Source organism: Festucalex cinctus, chromosome 4, assembly GCF_051991245.1.
Source record: "Festucalex cinctus isolate MCC-2025b chromosome 4, RoL_Fcin_1.0, whole genome shotgun sequence".
Taxonomy (NCBI): domain Eukaryota; kingdom Metazoa; phylum Chordata; class Actinopteri; order Syngnathiformes; family Syngnathidae; genus Festucalex; species Festucalex cinctus.
The window spans coordinates 30,073,186-30,093,035 of NC_135414.1; the positions used below are offsets into that span (position 1 = coordinate 30,073,186).

Genomic DNA, 19,850 nt, shown 5'->3' on the forward strand with positions numbered 1-19,850 from the left:
AAAATGGTTGGGAGGGAATGTGTCAAACATGCTTTGTCAACATCATCCCATTTTTATTTAGTCAATTTTTAGTCGACTATAAAAAAAAAAAGCCATAAGCGCTTGTAATATGTAGTAATAAACATTCATACGATCATAATATGCACATTTCTGGGCTCCTCGGTTTTACAGCATTCCCGACGTTTGGCATTTTGAGGTGAACGAGGAACTAGTGAACCGGATGACGTCAAACCATGTGATCACATGGCACAAGAAGGACCCAGTTTGCACCTTTTTTTTTTTTCTTTCTTTTTTTTTTTTAATATATCTTTGGCTTAGATGTGTTTTATCATTCAAAGATGTACTGCAATTTTGATTTATTAGTAAACGTAATGACAAAAATGTGCACGTAAACCCGGCTACTGAAAAGCCAGTCAAGAAAACATCTTAAACAGAAACCCAAATCACAGAAAGAGGAGCAACTGAGTCAAAGGAATTGTGGTGATTTGTAAATTTCTAATATTTAAAAAAAAAGAAAAAAAAAGAAAAGATATTTTAATATTCTCGCAATTATTATTAATGTCTGACATGACATTAATTTAGACTTTTTGGTTCAGCTCTTTTAAGGGAGAATATGAGTTGCCTGCAGATGTAGATGAAAACATTTGAATCGAATTCTTTTCAAATCCTTTTGATGTTCTTTACACAGAGATCGCGGTTCCTCCATAGACAAATCTCAGCCTTGAATGAAAAAGGCTTTTATAAACAAAATAGAAATGAATGATCAAATAGTCACTTTTTGAGTTTTAGACATACACCCTCCCACTGGAGCTTTTAGGAGCACATGATATTTAATCAATATAGCAAGGGTGAGAAAAAAAAATCCTGTGTGTAAAATGAAGACAGAGAACACTGCAACAAAGTTATTTTAGCCCCAGGCCACTCCAACCCCTGTGTGTGCGTGTGTGTGTATGTGTGCGCCAGGATAAAAATGTCTCACTTCACTCGTTATTGATTCCCCCATGCTGCCGCTTTGTCATTGCACCCACCATCTGACTTATGTGTTTGTGTGTGTTCTCCAGAGGGGCCGGTGATCATGTCGGAACACGCCGAGACCACCTGTGTCGCTCAGGAAGCAGATGAGACCGACTCTTCCGCGGTAAGTCCCCACAGCAGAGGTGTGGCATTATTATTGTTATTTATGGAATTGTCCAAAATTGTGATTACAATTGGTGAAAGGTGAAGATAAAAGTGTAGGAAATTGCTATTGCTAACCACAACACCTTAAGCGTCGCACATGAAGTCAAGTGTGGAGGGAGTTGTTGTGAATGAGCTCATGATGAGCTTACATCGGAGACGGGGAGGGTCCTCCTCATAGGTGTTCCCCAAAATTGTCCAACAGTATCTTCATTATTACGTAAAGTAGAAAAAAAAACAAAAACCGGGAGTAAGTATAAATATTGCAGTTCAAATCTGTTGCTAACCAGAACAGCAGCACCTGCCAATGGCATGTAAACAATTTCTTAGATGTACAGTAATAACATTTGGAGCCTTCTTAAGAAGGTTCTGACTTTTTTTTTTATAGTGTACTTTAGGTTGTTTGTTGGTTCTGGCTTTCTTTAACTTGGTTTGTTATTCCCACATAATAGTGTAAGAGGCAGATAGCAACTACCTAGCAACCGGCAACCAATCATAATTCGCCTTATCGTCACGCCACTGTCTTCTTTTATTGTTCTGGCCGGACAATCGAGTTGGTCCAATTCCAGTTATACAGAAGGCTTTGATTCAGCCTCTGAACTGAAGAGAATGCTTGAAGCAATGGTAGTTACTACAAAAACGGCCAGCAGGTGGCAGCAGAGTATAAGAGATCAACCAGGGCTATGTTGCAAAAGGCTCTTTTTTTTTTCCCCCCACTGTTTTAAACAGATTTGTGAATAATGATGAAACTTAGGTATAATTCTAATGCTAATTGCTCCAAGACGGAAACAGATAGAAATATACTTTTTTATTTTCCTGATGAAAGAAGAGACTCTAATCTTTCTTTTGGTAGGTTCCATGTTTTATAGCAATAGAACACAATATTCTGTGGGCCTTGCAAAATTCAGTTAAAATGGCTGGGAGTGAATGAGTGTTGTAAACGAGCCGCAAGAGAATCTTAACTTAAGCAGGAATGTGGGCATGAATGAGGGGATTGGCTGGCAACCAGTTCAGGGTGTACCCCGCCTACTGCCCGAAGCCAGCTGGGATAGGCTGCAGCAGCCCCCGCGACCCTTGTGAGGAGCAAGCGGTTAAGAAAATGGATGGATGGACAAGGATGTGAACAGGAACCTAACGACACAAATTTAAGACTTTTAGTGCGATTCCTACCAAAGTTTCCAGCTATCATTTTAAAATGTCATCGAGGAGATAAACAGAACTCCCTTTTTTTTATGTTGTCACAGCCTGAGAATTTCCTCCTCATGTTACTCAGGCTTCTGTTTCCAGCTTCTTAAATATTTAACAACTTTAACGTTTATGATTGTGTGCCCACGCGGTCTTCCGGGGAAGAAAATAAAATCCCTCCACACCACAGGAAAATCACGCAGGATATCATCTTAAACTCAAATTACAACACTACCATATGCATGCACATTCGGGATGTAATGATATCCAAACATCACGATACGATATTATCTCGATATGAAGGTCATGATACGATAATTATCACAATATTTAGGTTCGCGATATATCTTAAAAAAGGTCACAGTATTAAAAAAATAAAAAATCATACTAAAAAAGGCACTATGTTGTGCTTTTGTACATTACAGCAATGCATATAAACAACCTAAAATCTCTAATAACACAATATTGACACACTTACTTGCTTATTTAGTTTCTCCACATATTGACTCGCTTCAAAAGCACATTCATTACATTCACCTTCATCTGGCCATTCGTGTGGATTTTAAATATAGAAGGGCCAAAACATGCCTTGCGAAAATTAAACTGCACTAAAAAAAAAACACCAGAGGGTGCTAGAACTACACAAATGGAAAGCAACTTAACTTTTTTTAACAGATGTGCTGTTTTTAATATCGCAATATCACGATAATATCACAATATCATGATGAACAACAACCCAGACCAAATCTAGTTCATCCCCGACGTACAAAACTTGCCTCTCTAAATCAAACTACATACTTCTTTGACACCAATGACCACTCTCCTGCTTTTTTTTATTTTTATTTTTTATATATATTCTTTGGCACCATCTTGGGACGTTTGGTTGTTGCAGCAGGAAACGCCCATAAAATGCAAATACTGTAGGTGAATTTTTCAGTGACTAGAGGCCGGGTCGGGTTCAGGTTGCTCACTGTCAACCTCTGTTTAAACCGTAGAAAATGTCTGCCGTGCAGCCGCCGTGTTATTTTGCCGCATGGACGTGAACTTTGGTCATTTAGCGCAAAAACAACATTTTTTTTTTTTTCTCCCCCTCTTAAGTCTTTGGCAGGCGCGGCCGTGCAGGCCAGGATAAATGTCACTTAGCAAGTCAGGGGGAAATCTTGTGAAAGGCGAAGAGAGAGTAATGAGGCGGAATTTGCTTACATGCACTTTGAGGTGCCACAGCGACACATTTGCAGCCCCCAGGACATATTTTCCTTTTGACTCATGCCTTCATTTTTTTCGATTCTGTGCGTTTTTTTTCCGTTTTTTTAAAAAAGCGGACTTTCTACATGGAGTTCAAACCGTGCAACAGGATCTCCCCTCGCTTTCGTTTATTTATGCACAAGCACATGGAGGCCATCTTCTCTCCCCCTGAAATGTTGCTGACTGACAGATTCCTCGGCAGCCGAAAAGCCCGAGCGGCTTTCCGCATATTCCAGGCTTGCGGTTTTACATTGGCGTTTTTTTTTTTTTTTTTTTTCTCTTTGCCTCCGAAAGCCAGATGTTTCCCGGCGGCGCTAGTTAGCTACGTTCGCCAGCAGAGAGCAGCCTTGCCTCGTAAAACCCGTCTGTCCCAGACAGTGCCTTCTTCCTTTTGCCATATGATCCTGTTGAAATGTGCCGTAGTTTCAATGAGACTGCACAATCTGCAGAAATGGGCTAAATTGTTGCTTGAACTGCATGATCTCACATTGGAGCGAGACGCGGTGAAACAAGCAAGCCGTTGCCCCCCCACCCCCCTCTACACATTACGTCACAAGGCAATCAATAGATCAAGACAGCCAGAGATATACGGGCATGACAAAAACATGCACACTATCAAGACGCCAGATCATTTATAGTCGCATTTGCCAGATCATCTCTGTTGTGATGAATTAGACAGTAACATGTTGCTGGAGCAACAACACTGAATTACAGTCTGGTGACCCTGTGTTGAAATATGTAAATCGCATCGCGCAACAGCATCTCATGAAACTTAAACGAGCGCGAGCATATCGAACCGCTACATAAAATAAACAAGCGTGAAAATCATTGCGACAGTTAAAACGCAGAAGGGCCAGCAGTGGCAGCTGCTGTTGTTGTTGTTTTTTTATTTTTTTTATTTTTGTTTTATTTTTTTTCCCCTCCCAGTACCACCAGCCTGTATCGACTGATGAAGCAGCACCATGCTGTCAAATTAACACCGTCAAATTTAGTCGGCTTGCTTACCTTTATCAGTATCAAATAATTTTCTTTTTGTGTTTTTTTTTTTTTTTTTTTTTTAATTGGCAGAAATAATTGGTTGTCGGTTTGACAATCACATTTATGCTTTAGGCCTCAGGAAATTCTGTGTTAACAACCAATATTCATCTGTAAAGTTTCACCTTTTTTTTTTTAAATGAATACTCAAGTGTGCCTCTCACAAAAATTCCAGAAGCCATAGATTCACGTCATCCTGAATTCCCACCAACGTTCTTCTGGCCTTCAGGCTCGTCTAGCAAGGTTCCGATACAAAAATATGGAATTTGTGCTGACCAGTCCTTGTTATATAGCGTTTTGGGAAACTAGCGACGGAAGTCTTAATCGGTGTCCCTTTGGATTGCGTAAAATATGAAAGGAGTCAAAGCAAGTAAAGCGAATGGGCCAAGCGGTTTGTTTGTCCGCCGATCCTTTACCGCGGCTGACAAGAACACTGACAGCTGTGACAAAAAAGATGTGGGATTCCATTTATTGGGCGGCTTTCTGGCAACCGGGGGAGTTGGCGACTTACTCAAAGGGTACCTCGAATGGGACTGTGCTTTGGAACTGCAGTCCACAACCATTTTTGCGCCACGGACCGGTTTCATTTGAAGAATATTTTGACAGTGCGGCATAGAAATAAATAAACACAAATACATCATACTAAATGCCATTAGTGGGAGCCTGTGCTTGTTTCTGTTCAATGCGTTGGTCTCATCTTAGGGTAGTGGGGGACAATAACACCTGGACTGTTACGTATGTCCAGGCTACTCTGTAATTTTGTTTTGCTCGCTGTCATTGCAAGACAACTGTTTAACAAAGGTAGGATGTTGGAAGTGGAAGCAATGTATTTGGGTGGGTTTGAAGGCTTCATTACTTTATTTGCGAGCCCGCCATCACATATTTCACAGAACAGGCTTTGTGCGTCAAAATGATCTGCAGGCATAAAAACGTTTTTTGTTTTTTTTCAAGTAGGACTACTGTTATTATCTCTTAAATGCAGCTTTTTTTCTTGGAAATTGTAGGCTCGACTTCTCTTACTATCTAATCATTTGCCGTTTCTCCTTTTCTGAAGCTCTCCAGAGATGCGTTTTCTCTTTAGTTTGTAGGCTTATGCTGCATTTGAGGATGGTCGGAAGTCGGATATATCCGAGTCGTTTTTTCCCAGTTCTGACCTGAAAGCGTTCGATGCAAAAGTAAACAAACAAAATGGCGTTTAGTGGTAAATTGTTTTGTTTTTTTATTTTGCTTCTCAAAACTCAGTTTGACCTCCAGCAAACTTACCTGCTTGCAATTTTGCTTCATTTATTATTATTTTTTTTATCTTATTTCATAAGCATTCCATACGGTTCAGTAGTTGACAGTATAATTTTATGCCACAAGATAGCGGCATACTGTCACGTACGTTGTGTTACGTGGAGTTATGTTGAATATTTATAAATGAAGAAAGCTGTCCAGTTTTATACTCAAGTAAAATGTGTCTTACCATTCACGGTTTGTTTTTCTGAATGGGTCGCCATTTGTAGAGTGATGTCACTTGTAGTCCGTCGGTGAAGTCTGGGTCCTTTTTTTTTTTTTTTTTTTTTTTTTCTTTTCTTTTTCGACTTCGCAAGCGGAATTTCTGAGTTCAAGTTTCTGTACTCACTTCCTGGTTCGAACTCGAAATAGTCCGACTTCCGACCATCCTCGAATGCAGCATTACTTCTTACTACCACAAGGGACCAAGCTAAGCAGCTTGACATGTACAGAAGCACCGTGGGATGCACCTGAAACAAAAACATAAAGTAAGACCGATGATCAATAGAATACTTTTGATTCAGTCTCTCGCTCTCTGGAGAGTCTTACCCCAAATTAGCATTCATCCACGAGCCCTACCTGTGATTGACGCTTGTCAAACACCTGGCGCCAACTGCCTCATTTTGCTTGGCAGACAAGTGATGCCAGGACCAGAGGTCGGGGGCGGTCATGTTGGGGAAGAATATGGTACCCGCCATAGCGTGCCTGCCACCTGGCGTGTCCTCCATCTTGTCAGCCGCCCTTGCCACTAAGCGCCGAAAAACCGTTTGGCTTCCATCCGCTGCCATTGTTGTCCTCGTTCCGCTGATTGCGATTCCCGTCGGATCTTCCGGGATTACAGTTTTGTCATACCAACAAGCGTATTGATTCAGAATGAAAGAAACGCTGTAAAAGTTAATCCTCTGCCGTCCCACCGTTTGATGACACATCATCGGGCGCAGTCAGGAGTTTCTTCCCTCAAGGATACGCGTTGTGGATGGTTCTTGAGGGAACGCCGAGTCGAGCCGCCGGTAATCTTCCGAATGCTTGGCAGCCATTCATTCGTGTCACACCGCCCCCAGTGATAATAACCAGCGAAATATGCTGCTTCTCGTCCCTAACGCTATGATTACAGTGGATCCGCTAAGGTCAGGACGGGAACTTGGTCGACCACAGATTTGTTCAGATGTGGAAACCATTTCTCCCAGTGGAAAATAATGGTAGGGTCAAACTTTCAGTATTCCAATTCCAAAGTCAGGGTTACGGTTTCAAGTTTGGGTTTCAAATTGTCATTTCAGGTCTGTAGAGTTTCAAAGCCCTATTTCAGGTTAGGTTAGGGTTAGGTCCAAGTGTTTTTTTGTTTTTTTTTTCTCAGGCCTAGGTTTGGGTTATAAATTATGGTGTCAACTGAGAGTTAGGGTTTCAAGGTTAGTGTTAGAAAGATGGAATCAGTATTCTTAAGTAGATGAGTTAGGGGATTGACTGAGAAAACCTGGGGCCCCTCAGTGGCACGCACTCAGTCATATATGCTCACGTTGCCTTTGCCATTACATGCCACTCCCCCAGGAGCCTCCCTCGGGTCCCCCCCCCGCCCTGCCCACTAGGGGGCGCCGAACATCTCCCACCGGCCTATTTGTGTCAACTGAGCGCACAATGGCCAAAGTGTCATCTGTCCTACTGTATACAAGCTAGTGTTGTGGCGGACTGAAGGAAACAGAGGGGGACATTCAGTGAGCCCAGGAAGGGTGTGTGTGTGGGGTGGGCCCCAGTCAGCCAGAGGCCGGACTCAAGTTTTTGGGAGGGAAAGAAGAAGAAGAAGAAGAGGAGGAGGAGGAGGAGGGCGCAGAGGCTGCCTCCTTGTCCAGATGTTAAGCACAGCTCATCGGGCTTTCCTTTCCCTCCGCTCGCTCTGGATATATATATATATTTTTTCCCTGTTTTGGGGAGTAGGAGACCATGTACGAACGCCACAAGCGGAGGTACAGCTTCTGCGCCAAGGGCGAAAGGGCCGTCAACGTGGTTTTGATCAAGGTAAGACCATCCGAAAAGCTTTTTTTTTTTTTTGCGAGTCGGATGCAAACCCCAGGAGGTTGTAAACCGCGCTTACACGCAAAGTCGCACCCGTGAAAGTGACTTTTTATGAAGCATCTCGAGCTGCTCAAACTGAAACCCTGCTTACAACTGTGGAACAAACAACTGTCTAACTGGTTTCCACTGGGGATGCTGCGAGGGGCTTAAAAAAAACACACAAAAAAAACACTCACATGCGCACCCTCGGGGCGGTTTGTGGATACTGCATTTGATCGTTTTAGGGCCTCAGTGGGGTTGTTTGGTCATGCTAGCGTGTGATTAGCGTGGCGCTAACCCCTCTCTGGTGTTGTTACATGAAGGATCTGTGTGGCACTCAATGTATTAATCCCTCCAAGTGGAATTCTTGTTCTACAAACACGGGTTAGGGTTTCAAATTAGGGTTTCAAACAAGTAATTGTGTTCAAGTCATGGCTAGGTTTACAAGTTAGAATTTCACTGTTTAGGGTCCAGGGTTAAGGATTTACAATAGGGTTTTAAATTAGGGTGTCAAACGTATTCAGCTTTCAAATTATGGTTTTGATTTCTGCTAGGGTTTCAAACCACGGTTAGGGTCCAATCAAGTATCAGGGTTTCAAATCATACCATGGTTTTCAGGTTTGGATTTCAAATCTTGGTTAGAGTTTCAAATCATGGAGGGATTTTCAAGTTTAGATTTTAAATTAGTGTTTAAAATGACAGTTTCAAGCCTGGGTTAGAGTTGAAAACGTTTTAGGATTTGGATTTTAAACAAGCTGTATGGTTTCAGTTTACCGTTTTAAGAAGTGGTTAAGGTTTCAAGTTCGGATTTCAAATGAGGGTTTCAAACCATGGTTAGGAATTTAAAGGCTATGGTGTCAATTTAGGGTTTCAAGCCATGGTTCAGCTTCAAGTAAAAGTTTCAGATTTGTGTATCAAACCAGGTGTAGGATTTTGTTTGGGTTTCCAGCTCATGTCTGGGCTTTAAATCAAAGTTTGCTTTTCAAGACAGAATTCCAAACAAGGGTTATGGTTAAAAATTTGGGTTTAAAGTCAGGGTTGGGGTTCATTCAAACCTGTGTAAGGTTTTGGACTTAGGGTTTGAAATGCCTTTGAATCTATTTCTTAGTGCACCCCAGAATTGTGTCCTTTAAAGTTGCAGTAGCGTGTATAGAATCTTTTCTTTTTCCAATACGGCTCACTTTTTCCTCCTGGCCTCAGCGCTGTGTGCGCGTGTGCGTGTGCTGTCAATGATTATCGTTGGCGTAGTTTGGCCGTGACTGGGCTCACTGGCGTAATGTGGCGTGGTCAGGGATGATTCCAACGTTCATTATGCGATTGTTCACCTCCATCTTCACCTCCTCCTTCGAGACTCAAGTCGAAAATCGAAAAATGGCAGCGGTGACACATCAACAAAACATTTGCTAGTGCCTCAATACTCAGTCAGGAAGTCAAGTGTTGGGGTTTCAAATTAAGAGTTTTAATCCAGGGTTCATGTTAGGATTTTACGATTCTGTTAAATGGTTTCAAATGAGATTTTTAAAACAAGAGTTCGGGTTGAGACTGGGTTAGTGTTTCAAGCCAGCAGGGTTGCATATTTGGGTTTTAAATGGGTGGTTTTGTGTCAGATTTAAGGCTTTAAACGAAGGTGAGGGTTTCAAACGAAGCCTTGAAGCCAGGAACTGCAACATATGTTGTTGACGGTGTTGTCTTGACTTCACCTATAGCGATGTGCTAAATAGTGAAAACAGCACAGCAGCTCTGTCTTGTCTATATGCCAGTTAGCATTAAAATGCGTCGACAGTTAGCCACACCGCCAAACTCCGTGATGATGATGATGATGATGATGATGGTGATGATGATACGTTTTACGGGCATCAAGACGCGGGGATGTGAAATGCCGGCTGGAGTCAAGTCATTTGGCCCAGAGCCAGAACCCGCTGCTATTCCGAGGCAGGAGGAAGATGTTAGCCCACACCGCCACTGCTACGTGTTTTTTTTCCCACGCTAATCTCTCTCTCTCTCTCTCTCTCTCTCTCTCTCTCTCTCTCTCTCTCTCTCTCTCTCTCTCTCTCTCTCTCTCTCTCTCTCTCTCTCTCTCTCTCTCTCTCTCTCTCTCTCTCTCTCTCTCACACACATCCTTTCGCCTCAAACAGAAGCTGACATCAGCAGCAGGTTTAGAAACCGACAGACGTGAGGGAGGGAGATGTTGCACATTGCAAAGAGCAATTCTTTGTGCTGGGTGCTCAAACCCTCACCCTGGCTTGAAATCATACTTTTGAAAGCCCAACCCTGGCTTTACAAACCTGGCCCAGTCTTGAATTACCAATAGCATTTAAAAAAATCTGATTTCTTTCTTTTGACATGATCTTTTGTGAGCATAATTTCACATTTTTATCCGTTTAATCGAGTTGTGAGAGCGCATGACCGTATTCTGATTGAAATGCCTTGTATGCATTTTTTTTTTTTTAAATAAACACACATGTCGACGTAGCATTAGCAAGCACTATGACCCACCAGTCATGGTAGGACATCGTTGCTTTTTCTGTGGCTTTGAACCGTTGGAGAAAAGCTTGAGTGCTTTCCTATGTTTCGTCACTGGAGAGAAACGTGATGCTTTTCACGTCCATTTATTTTTAAGGCAGATGTGTTTTTACTGGGTGCAGTTTGGTTCCCTTGGTGCTAGAAATATGCTCTGAACCTGAGCGGCCAAATTTGAGAGGAGGGGGTGGAAGGGTTGGGCCAGTCAGCTCGGCTGACCGGTGGTTGTGTGCTAACTGTGCTCCGCAGATGAATTAGAGAGAAAAGTTGACCCAACAATTTTCCAACTTTGGAAGTAGTACCCGAGTTTTAAGACTGACTTGATACTCAAATGAAAGGTTTAATGGTCTAAATAAAGTTGTGGCTCGTTTTCATGGTGCGTTTCTTTGGGATTCGAAAACATCCATGTTGTAAAAACCTCAATAAAGCTAACGAGGCCCTCGTGGAATTGTTTGTGATTGTTGCGACAAATGAATCGCCCTTTTTGGGTGCCTCCCTGAAATGCACCAAATTTTTTTTGCAAGCGCTTATTTCCTGAATGAAAATGGATGTATTTTATGGGTCCACAACGCGGCTACTACCACAAAACATTGTTAGTTGCGCTCCCTGGAAAGTTCTAATAAAAAAAATGTCTCGCACCAGTTCCACCGATTGACACAAAATTGGGTGTACGTGTGTCTATCCTAACAGGACACACAAAAACCTCTCATGGGGTCATTTGGGGGTGAACGGACACGTGTGAACATGGGAACTTGAGCAGGGGGGAGATTCGGTGGTTTTGGGGTTAAAGGAGTTCGGGAGGAGGGGGAGTTAAATATTTTCTTCTTTCTTGGGGTGCTTTCCAGAAAATTATTAAGAAGCACAGGCCATCTAATGTGAATGGAGCAAAGTGTGAAACTCTGATCATTTCCAATTGGTTTCGTCTTCAATTGCAGCACAGTCAGATTTGTTCTTTTGTCTGCCATGGGAATTTCAGAAAAGGTCAGATTTATCTGAAGTGTTTACATTTTGTAAAATGAGTATCCATCATATGAGCGGTTTAAAAGAAGCCTGGTGTGACAGCAACCACTCAATTCACAAGTGCATCGCACCAGACTCGAGTGTTGACATCATCCAATTATCTAATGGCAGGACACCTTTTGGCTGTATGAAAGCGCGCACAGTTGCGACAATATCCTGCTTTGGCTGGATCTATGTTACAAGGGGGCTTCAAAAAGCTTGTATGAAGGAAAACGCCGGTTGTTGTTGATCACAAAATTGTGCGTATTATTGGCCAATCAGATCCGTGGAAAGTAGTTTAGGCTTGTGACCAACATTCTAGAGAACAGCACTAAGCTGAAAGTCAACAACAACAACAACTTCCAGATGTATGTTTGCCTGTGAGACTCCATTTTACGTCCCCGTATGCATGCAGTAGTGCGGACATGCTGTTGTTTTGCCTGAATCCAGTCGACGCAGATGTCTGTGAAACACTTCAAGATGTCGATCTGAGTGAATGTGACTTGCGCAGCCACGTCGTTTTCTGTGTGTCCGTACAGTACGCGTGACCAGCCAAATTGGCACGTTTGTCTCGCATGGGCTCCGTTTGATACCCGAACACGGCAGCATGCGACGTTTGCACAAGCATCTGTGCGTGTTTGTTTGGGGTTCGACGTATGCATGAGAGTACACATATGTGGGAGGAGCTTCCTGGACCGATTAGTCGTTGCCACCTCACATGGAAGTCATTCTGAGGAGGTCACTCTCGCGGTCTTGTTTTTTTGTCTTTTGCTGTCTGCTGAATCAATGACTGCACTGTCTTTAGTCTATTTTTTTTTAACTTGGACATGACATCACCGCTTAGTCAGCTGGCCCACAAACCTACTTTCACATGGGAATGCTAGATACTTGTATACAAATAAAATAAGCACATGGGATGTATAAACTGCAGTGCATAACTTTTTCTTTTTTTTTTAAAGTCATATTCACCCAGCTAAGAGTTAAGTTATACAATGTGAACACATCTAAATCATTTAGTAGTAGTATAAAAACTAGTATCACCTGTTAGTGATGGGTTGGGGGAAAAAAATGAAGAGAACCGGAATTAACTTTTTATTGCTTTGAGAGCATTTTCAGCATCTAATGTACAGTGAGTGTGATTCTTTGAAAATCTTCAAAAAGAACGTGTGTGCAACCAAAAATTTGGCCTGCTACACAGAATCTATTGTAGGTGGAGCAAGCTGTCAAAGTTTGAGGATCAATCCAAGGATTTGCTGTTCACCCACCAAAACGACTTTCACAAATATACGTCCACTCAAGTCCACGTTTATTATAAAACAATGTACAAAAAAACAAAACAAAAAAAGTCTCGTTTAGAGCGCATTTGTTGACATATGCTCCCACCGGGTTCTATGAGCCACAACTGTGACTCACTGTCACCGCCTCATAAACAAGATGGTGTCATGAGTCAAGAAGAATTTCAATAGGGAAGAAGAAGAAGAAACCTTTCAAAAATGAGGAAGTGTTTCATGTCAAAGCTATTGCAGTATTTAAAAATGAATTCCATCACAGAAAACCCACTTCACCCTGATGGGGTGGGGGGGAATTAAATCAGTTCTCCGCCAACAAAACTGTTTAAAAGCTGTCATGTTTTGTCCATCCCAGGATTGAAAGATAAGTGTGATAAAGTTCTCATAGATGTGTTTCATGGAAAGCTCATCCCAGAAAGATCAGTTAACTCAAATACATTTTTTTTTTTTTTTTGTCGTACACCATTTTCCGCTTGTAACTCATTCACTCGCAGCCATTTTCACAGAAGCAATCCCCTTCACTCCTGACTGTTTTACTGGATTTTGACTGATTTTGCAAGGCCCACAGAACATTGTGTTCTACTGCTATAAAAACATGGAACCTACCAAAAGAAAGATTAGTGTCTTCTTTCATCAGGGAAAAAAAAAGTACATTTCTGTTTCCGTTTTGCAGCAGTTAGCATTAGAATATAGCCAAGTTTCATCATTATTCACAAAACCATTAGAATTGTGAGTAATTGAGCTTTTTTTTTTCCCAACATGGTCCTGGTTGATCTCATTTATTCTGCTGCCTCCTGCTGGACAGTTGTGTAATAACTACCATTTCTTCAACCGTTCTTTGTAGTTGAGAGGCTGCATCAAAGCCTTCTGTATGCTCTAACATAAAAAAAAAAAAAAAAAAAAAAAAAAAAAAAAAACGTATAAATATATGTCTTTGGGATACTTAAAGCATTTAAAATAGAACGTATTTATACGTTTTTGGGAGCAAATGAGTTAAGTAGGAATCATGCGTCCCATGATTCTGATTAAAAATTCCTGACACCTCAACACTTTCGAATAAAGCTATGTAGTGTTTCATGTGAAAGGTCCATCACAGATTTATTTATTTATTTTTTTAAGATGGCAGTGATGCAAAGTCAAAGATAGCTTCCTAAAGGTTGTCCGCTGTTTCCATCATCTTGAACACAAAGAGTCTGTTAAGTTGGGAGGTCAGTCAGTTGTGAAAACCACTGAAGCTTTTTACCGCCGCCTCCAAAGACATGGAGGTGTGTGTGATGGCTCTGTTGCTAAAAGCAGCCCTGACAGCCTCTCGCGCACACGCACACACACAGCTGTTGTAGTAGTGACCACCAAAGCCTCGTGTGTTGGAGCCATTCCCTTAACCCTTCGGAGGGGGGACACTGCGGACTTGCAAAGCAGTCGTCTCGTTGTCGCCTCCCTTCCAACACTTCCTGGCCGCCGCATCACTTTAGTCTCGCCGGCTGACGCGTGTCACATGTTGCTGAGGCTGATTCAGTGTCTTCCTGTTTCCTCCTCGTAGATCCACCGCGACGCAGAGGCGTCCTTACAGCAGCCGCTCGACACGCGACACTCAGGTAAGACTGGCTTTCTTGCTGTACATTGTTGATTTGTTACCCATAACATCCTTCGTCTTGTCGCACTTTTGATTGTGTCGATAGCTAATTTGCCCTGTGACTTTCCACATGTACAAATTATAATGCCTAAAGTGACAGACACTCTCTGACTATGAGGCCTCAGGCTGTCTTGTCGAGCTAAGAGTGAATCATGACCCAAAAATGCTGACTTCCTCTCCACGACCTTTATTTTCTTACGAACTAGCACGTCAATTCTGTCGAACGAGGGCCCAATAATGAGAAAAGAGTAGTCAGAAATATGCCTGTGAGCATTGTTCTATGATCTGTAGCTTTATTTGGAGGCAAAAAGAGCTAAAGTTCTGTTAGCCTAGCATCGTGTGTTAGCAACATCGATGTTTGTAAACCAAAGTACGGGTTGTATTAAAATGTGTGCAGTTAATTTTTTGTTAAGTTTTCCACTCAACTTCAACTGGGGTGTCAATAAGCAACTTGAAGCAAGTTGGGACTCTTCTCGAGGATGTGTTAGCGCCCCGTCAAATTGTTCAGCCGGACGCTCGGGGAGTGCAGATTACCCTTCATGTGATGATGATGATGATGATGATCCGCCTGAAAACGATTGGTCAAATTAAAATTCAAAAACTTGAACCATCAGATGACTGAGCCGCGTCACGCTGAGAGCGAACTGCCTTTTATGTGGGGCTGGAAAGCGATGGAATTATGCTAAATAGTTAGGACAAGAAATAAAGATCATAGTCAAAGTGATGCTGATTCGACAAGTAGTCAAGTGTGCCAACAACAACGGCAACGTTATCGACCGCAGGCAACTGTTTTCAGTAAATATCAGCACAGACCTTAAAATGCCCAGCATGAACTTTTTACACCTTATACGGTGATGTCAGGGAGACTTGCTGATAAATCAGCTCCGGGCAGTCTTAATTAGCTGCCCTCCGATTAACTTATTCGTAGTTTGCTTGCTTGTTAGCGTCCCCGCACATCCCCAAAGCTTCCGGATATTTTTTGTTAGGGTTGAGCATGGTCATATTCAGGGTTGAGACCTTGATCCAATAGGTGAAAGCTTTTTACTTATTCACTCCTACTTTTTGAGCGATTGGACATGGAAAGGGAGTCAGCAAATCTGAATTTTAGACTCGATTCAGAACAAATCTTTGAATTTTGTTGAGTATATTTCAGTCTTTGTGTGGACAGTACGTTGGGAGGGTGCATGCATGGTGGGAAGGCAGCCCTTTGAGCAAGACACCGTGACGTGCTTTACTGTGAAGCAGATGTGATAGTCACATTTTCCGTTATTTGCACATGGTTAAACCATGTGTTCTTGCAGTTTGGTATATTCCGTGTCCTTTCTTTCGTTTAAGATTTTGAGCATGTGAACATAACTGGTCCATCCATAACTTTGTGTAGGTACTCTTTGAGGTTTACCAAAAAGATGCACTACAATCATTAGGGATGTAATCCTATCCAAACACATCACGATACGATATCACGATATGAAGGTCACGATACGATAATTATCACGATATTGTGGGGGGGTTGGCGATATTTAAAAAAGGTCACAATATAAAAAATTTAAAAAAAGAGCCTCATACTCAAAAAGCACAGTATTGTGCTTTTGTACATAACAGCAATGCATATAAATCACCTACAATCTCTAATAACAATATTGAGGCACTTGCTAATGCGAGCACACATTGATCACTTCACAAGCAAATTACGTTCCCCTTCATCTGACAATTAGCATAATTTTAAACATAGAAGGCCAAAACATCCTTAATGAAAATTAAATTTCACTAATAAACTAGCCACTAGAGGGTGCTAGAACTGCACAAATGAAATCAACGTGACTTTTTTTTTTAACATACGTGTTCCTTTTAAATATTGTGAACATGACGACGACGATATTGTGGCAGTTTTAATATCACGATATCACGATATTGCCCTTATCGTTACATCCCTAACAATCATGTAAACGGCCACATCCGTCTCATTTCTGTCTTGTACTTATCGAGCAAATCCTTTTTCGAGTTTCCTCTGTGAAAGTGTCAAATGTCTGAAAGCGTTCTTCTTTTGGCAATAATAGTCACAGTAGACAGTAGATGATGTTTGTTGGCATATTAATGCTAAGCATGCTACTCATTAGTTGACCCAATTTTATGCTTCAGTTGTAATTCAAATTTGGTGGGATCACAATAGAGATTGGAGCTCATGAGATCTGTATTGCTTTATAACACCAGCATTGTTTTTCATAATTGGTGACCAGCACTGTGTTGCGTTGCTATAGCATCTCACTATCGCCTTCTTGCCTACACTTCTCCCAATGGAAACACAATTTTGAGTTATGCCAACTGACATTGTTGTAGCATGCAACACGTTTGTTTGGACAGCAACCGGCAATACAGCCATCTTTTTCTTTTTTTTTTTTTTTTTTTTGCCTGTGAAGACACATTAGATCCTCAAAAGTTTGTCCGTAGTCGTTAGCTTCTCCTCAACTGACTCTGCAAAAAGTAACCTTGGAGTGTTTTGCTCACATTTAACTTTTTGCCGTCCTCTGAGAATAACCGGCCGGGGAACCAAAGAGGGGGAAATAAATGAAGGCTTTATCTGCAATCTGTGTCTGTCGGGAGAAAACACTTAAGGTAGCGACTCGGGGTATGAAAATGTGCGGGTGGAAGGGAATGAGGGCGCTATGTGATAGGAAGGCCTGATGGCTGCTTTATCTCCGCCGTGATTTCGCACTGCATTCATTTCCTCGGAAGCGGATGATTTGTTGGGATCATATCTCCTCTTGATTTTTTTTTTTCCTCCTCCTCTAGCAACATACATTTCCTTCCCGACTTCTCTGCGGCCTCCTTTTTTTTTAAATGGTGATGTCCATGCACCTCTGAAGTTGTTGTGGAAAAGCGATTCATGCTTGTCATGATCTGTGACACTGGAAACGCGTCTTGAATACAAACCCGCCTCGTCGGGTTGCATCCCTCACGAGACACACGCGGATTTGCTGATGTCTCTCGCAGATGTGCCTTGAAACAGAAACATTTGTGCCATTCTGCTTGTTCCGTTGTTGACCTCCAGTCTCAGCGAAGGATTAAAATAAAACAAAGAAAAACAACCCCGAAAAACAACCCCCTGTTTAAAGGTGTAGGGGTTCCCTTTCAGAAATGTGCTATGCTGTGTTGGATGTTTTAGTCAAACAGAGAGAAACCAAGCATAGTGTAAAGCTCCACTTTGCCATTGATGCTTTTACTGAAATGCTGCATTAACCCTGCAGGTGTCAATGCTCAATCACCAATTTAGTTAATGCTTATACCACATCTTGAATTGCGCAACTAGGATCCGCGATGTGAAACTCACAAATGGAAAATGGAAAAACGTCTGATGCCGCATTGATTGTAATATCTATAACACATTTGAGTTAATTGAAAGTCACATAATTTGTGGTCGTTCTCTGGATGGCTCTCGAGAAATTGCTTTATTTCTTTTTCTTTAGCAATCTGACATTCCAAAAAAAGAAAAAAAAGCCAGCGTGTTCACTTTGAAGAAAATGTTCAGGTGAATTGATTGCGTTTGCAGTGGTCCTCCAAAGATGAATGTCTCCCAGAGATTTTCTCTGATTGCTATAAAATGTAACCTTGTACTGTATACTGTACAACAAAGTTGGGTGATGCTAAACTCTGAAAGATTTTAGTTTTCGAGTTTGACAACTCGCCATGGAACAAATATTTTATTTGATTTTTTTTAACTTCAGCCCCCTGAAGTCCGTTTCCCTAAGAAACATAAAAAAAGTGACCAAAAGTCTCAGGTGATCCCATGTCTGAAAAGATGCAGGAAGTCTTTTATTTTGGCTCAATGCGGCAGTTTTCTGGTCATTTTGACCCTTTCCTGGTCCTTAACTCGTTTGCTCCCCAAAACGTATTTATACAATCTATTTTAGATATTACCGTGGTCCCAAAAACAAAACAAAAAAAGCCTCTGAACTGAAGAGCAATGCAGCTTCTGACCTGAAGAGAAAGCTTAAAGCAATGGTAGTTATTACAGAAACGGCCAGCAGGTGGCAGCAGAGTATAAGAGATCGGCCAGGGTTATTTTGCAACAAGAGTTTTCACCAGGAATGTGAATAGTGATTAAACTTAGCTATATTCTATTCTAATGCTAATTGCCACAAAAAGGAATCAGATACAAATATATATATTTTTTGTTTACCCTGATAAAAGAAGAGTCTCTCATCTTTCTTTTGGTTCTTCTGGTAGGTTCCATGTTTTTATAGCAATAGAATACAATATTCTTGCAAAATCAGTCAAAATCCAGTAAAATAGCCGAGAGTTAAAAAAAAAAAAAACCCCGACCATAATGTTATTAAATTGAACCATGCAAATCCAGTCAGGATGATCATGTAACATTAAACTATTGCGCTATCCTCTGATTTGTCACCTGTTGCGTGCGCGTGTGTTTGCGACAGCTGTCAAAACTTGCACTAGCTTGCAAGGTTTAGTGGACAGGTGTGAGAGGGTGGAGACACACGCACATACACTTGCAATTGCACTGCTGCGTTCATATGAATAACAAAAGGTTAAGCCAGCTGTCAGAAGCTTGAGTCTCTTTCATGCCCGGCATGATTAATGTCCCATGGTTGCGTATGGATGTCATCAAGAAGTGCGGCGACCAGTCACACAAGGCATAGGGATGATCCTTAATAATCGGTTCATTAGCATTAATACACCTAATAGCACAGTGTCCAATTAGGAACAATTCTACACTTTGTTAGGCATTTTAAAATAGTTGGATATGAAGTGTAAGTATACAAGTATTCACAGCACTTCAGTAAACTTTAGTTTACGGCTTTTAACCCCCAAAAAAATAGATTAATTTCCCCCTCCAAATACTATACACATCGCATAAAGAATAACATCGCATAAAATGAAAGTTCTTTTTTACTGTTGCTTTAAGGTTTTTTTTGTGTGTGTGTGTAATTAAGAAATGGGCAAAACATAAAACATTTTTTTGAGCAAAGATAAATTTGTAATTCATAGATAAAAATTTAAACATTACATGACAAATAATAGTAGCGATAACTTACTACGCACTATGTCTGTGCACTGTGAACTTAAATCAATAATAACATTTTTATTTAAATACAGTATTAAAAAAAACAGAAATACTGCAACATAACAAATCTAATGGTGGCTGAAAGATTTTGCACAGTATTGTAGCTTTGTTGAATCAGGCTTTTTTTATTCATCTTATGTAACATTCTAATTTACTACACCACTGAATTTTATTTATTTATTAATTTTTTTGTATGAGCCATAATCATCAACTTGCAAGAAATAAAGGTGATGAATCTGTCTTAACATATGGGTTTTCGCTTTCTGAAACCTCGAATGTCTCCTTTAATCTCAATCAAATTTTGGTAAGTACTAGATTATTTAATACACTTCCTCAGTGAAAGGGTTTATTTGTATGCAGATGCATT

The 19,850-nt window shown here is 41.2% G+C and overlaps 1 protein-coding gene across 5 annotated transcripts in view; it reads left to right on the forward strand.

Moving 5' to 3' along the window:
* The window catches only part of LOC144018082 (A-kinase anchor protein 13), an 89,814-nt gene that overhangs the window by 31,541 nt on the left and 38,423 nt on the right, over positions 1–19,850 (forward strand). For all 5 annotated transcript variants that reach the window (XM_077520216.1, XM_077520215.1, XM_077520217.1 and 2 more), the window contains 2 exons: positions 1,062–1,138; positions 14,311–14,365. In XM_077520216.1, the coding sequence (XP_077376342.1) occupies positions 1,062–1,138; positions 14,311–14,365 (132 nt within the window). The remainder of the gene's footprint in view (positions 1–1,061; positions 1,139–14,310; positions 14,366–19,850) is intronic.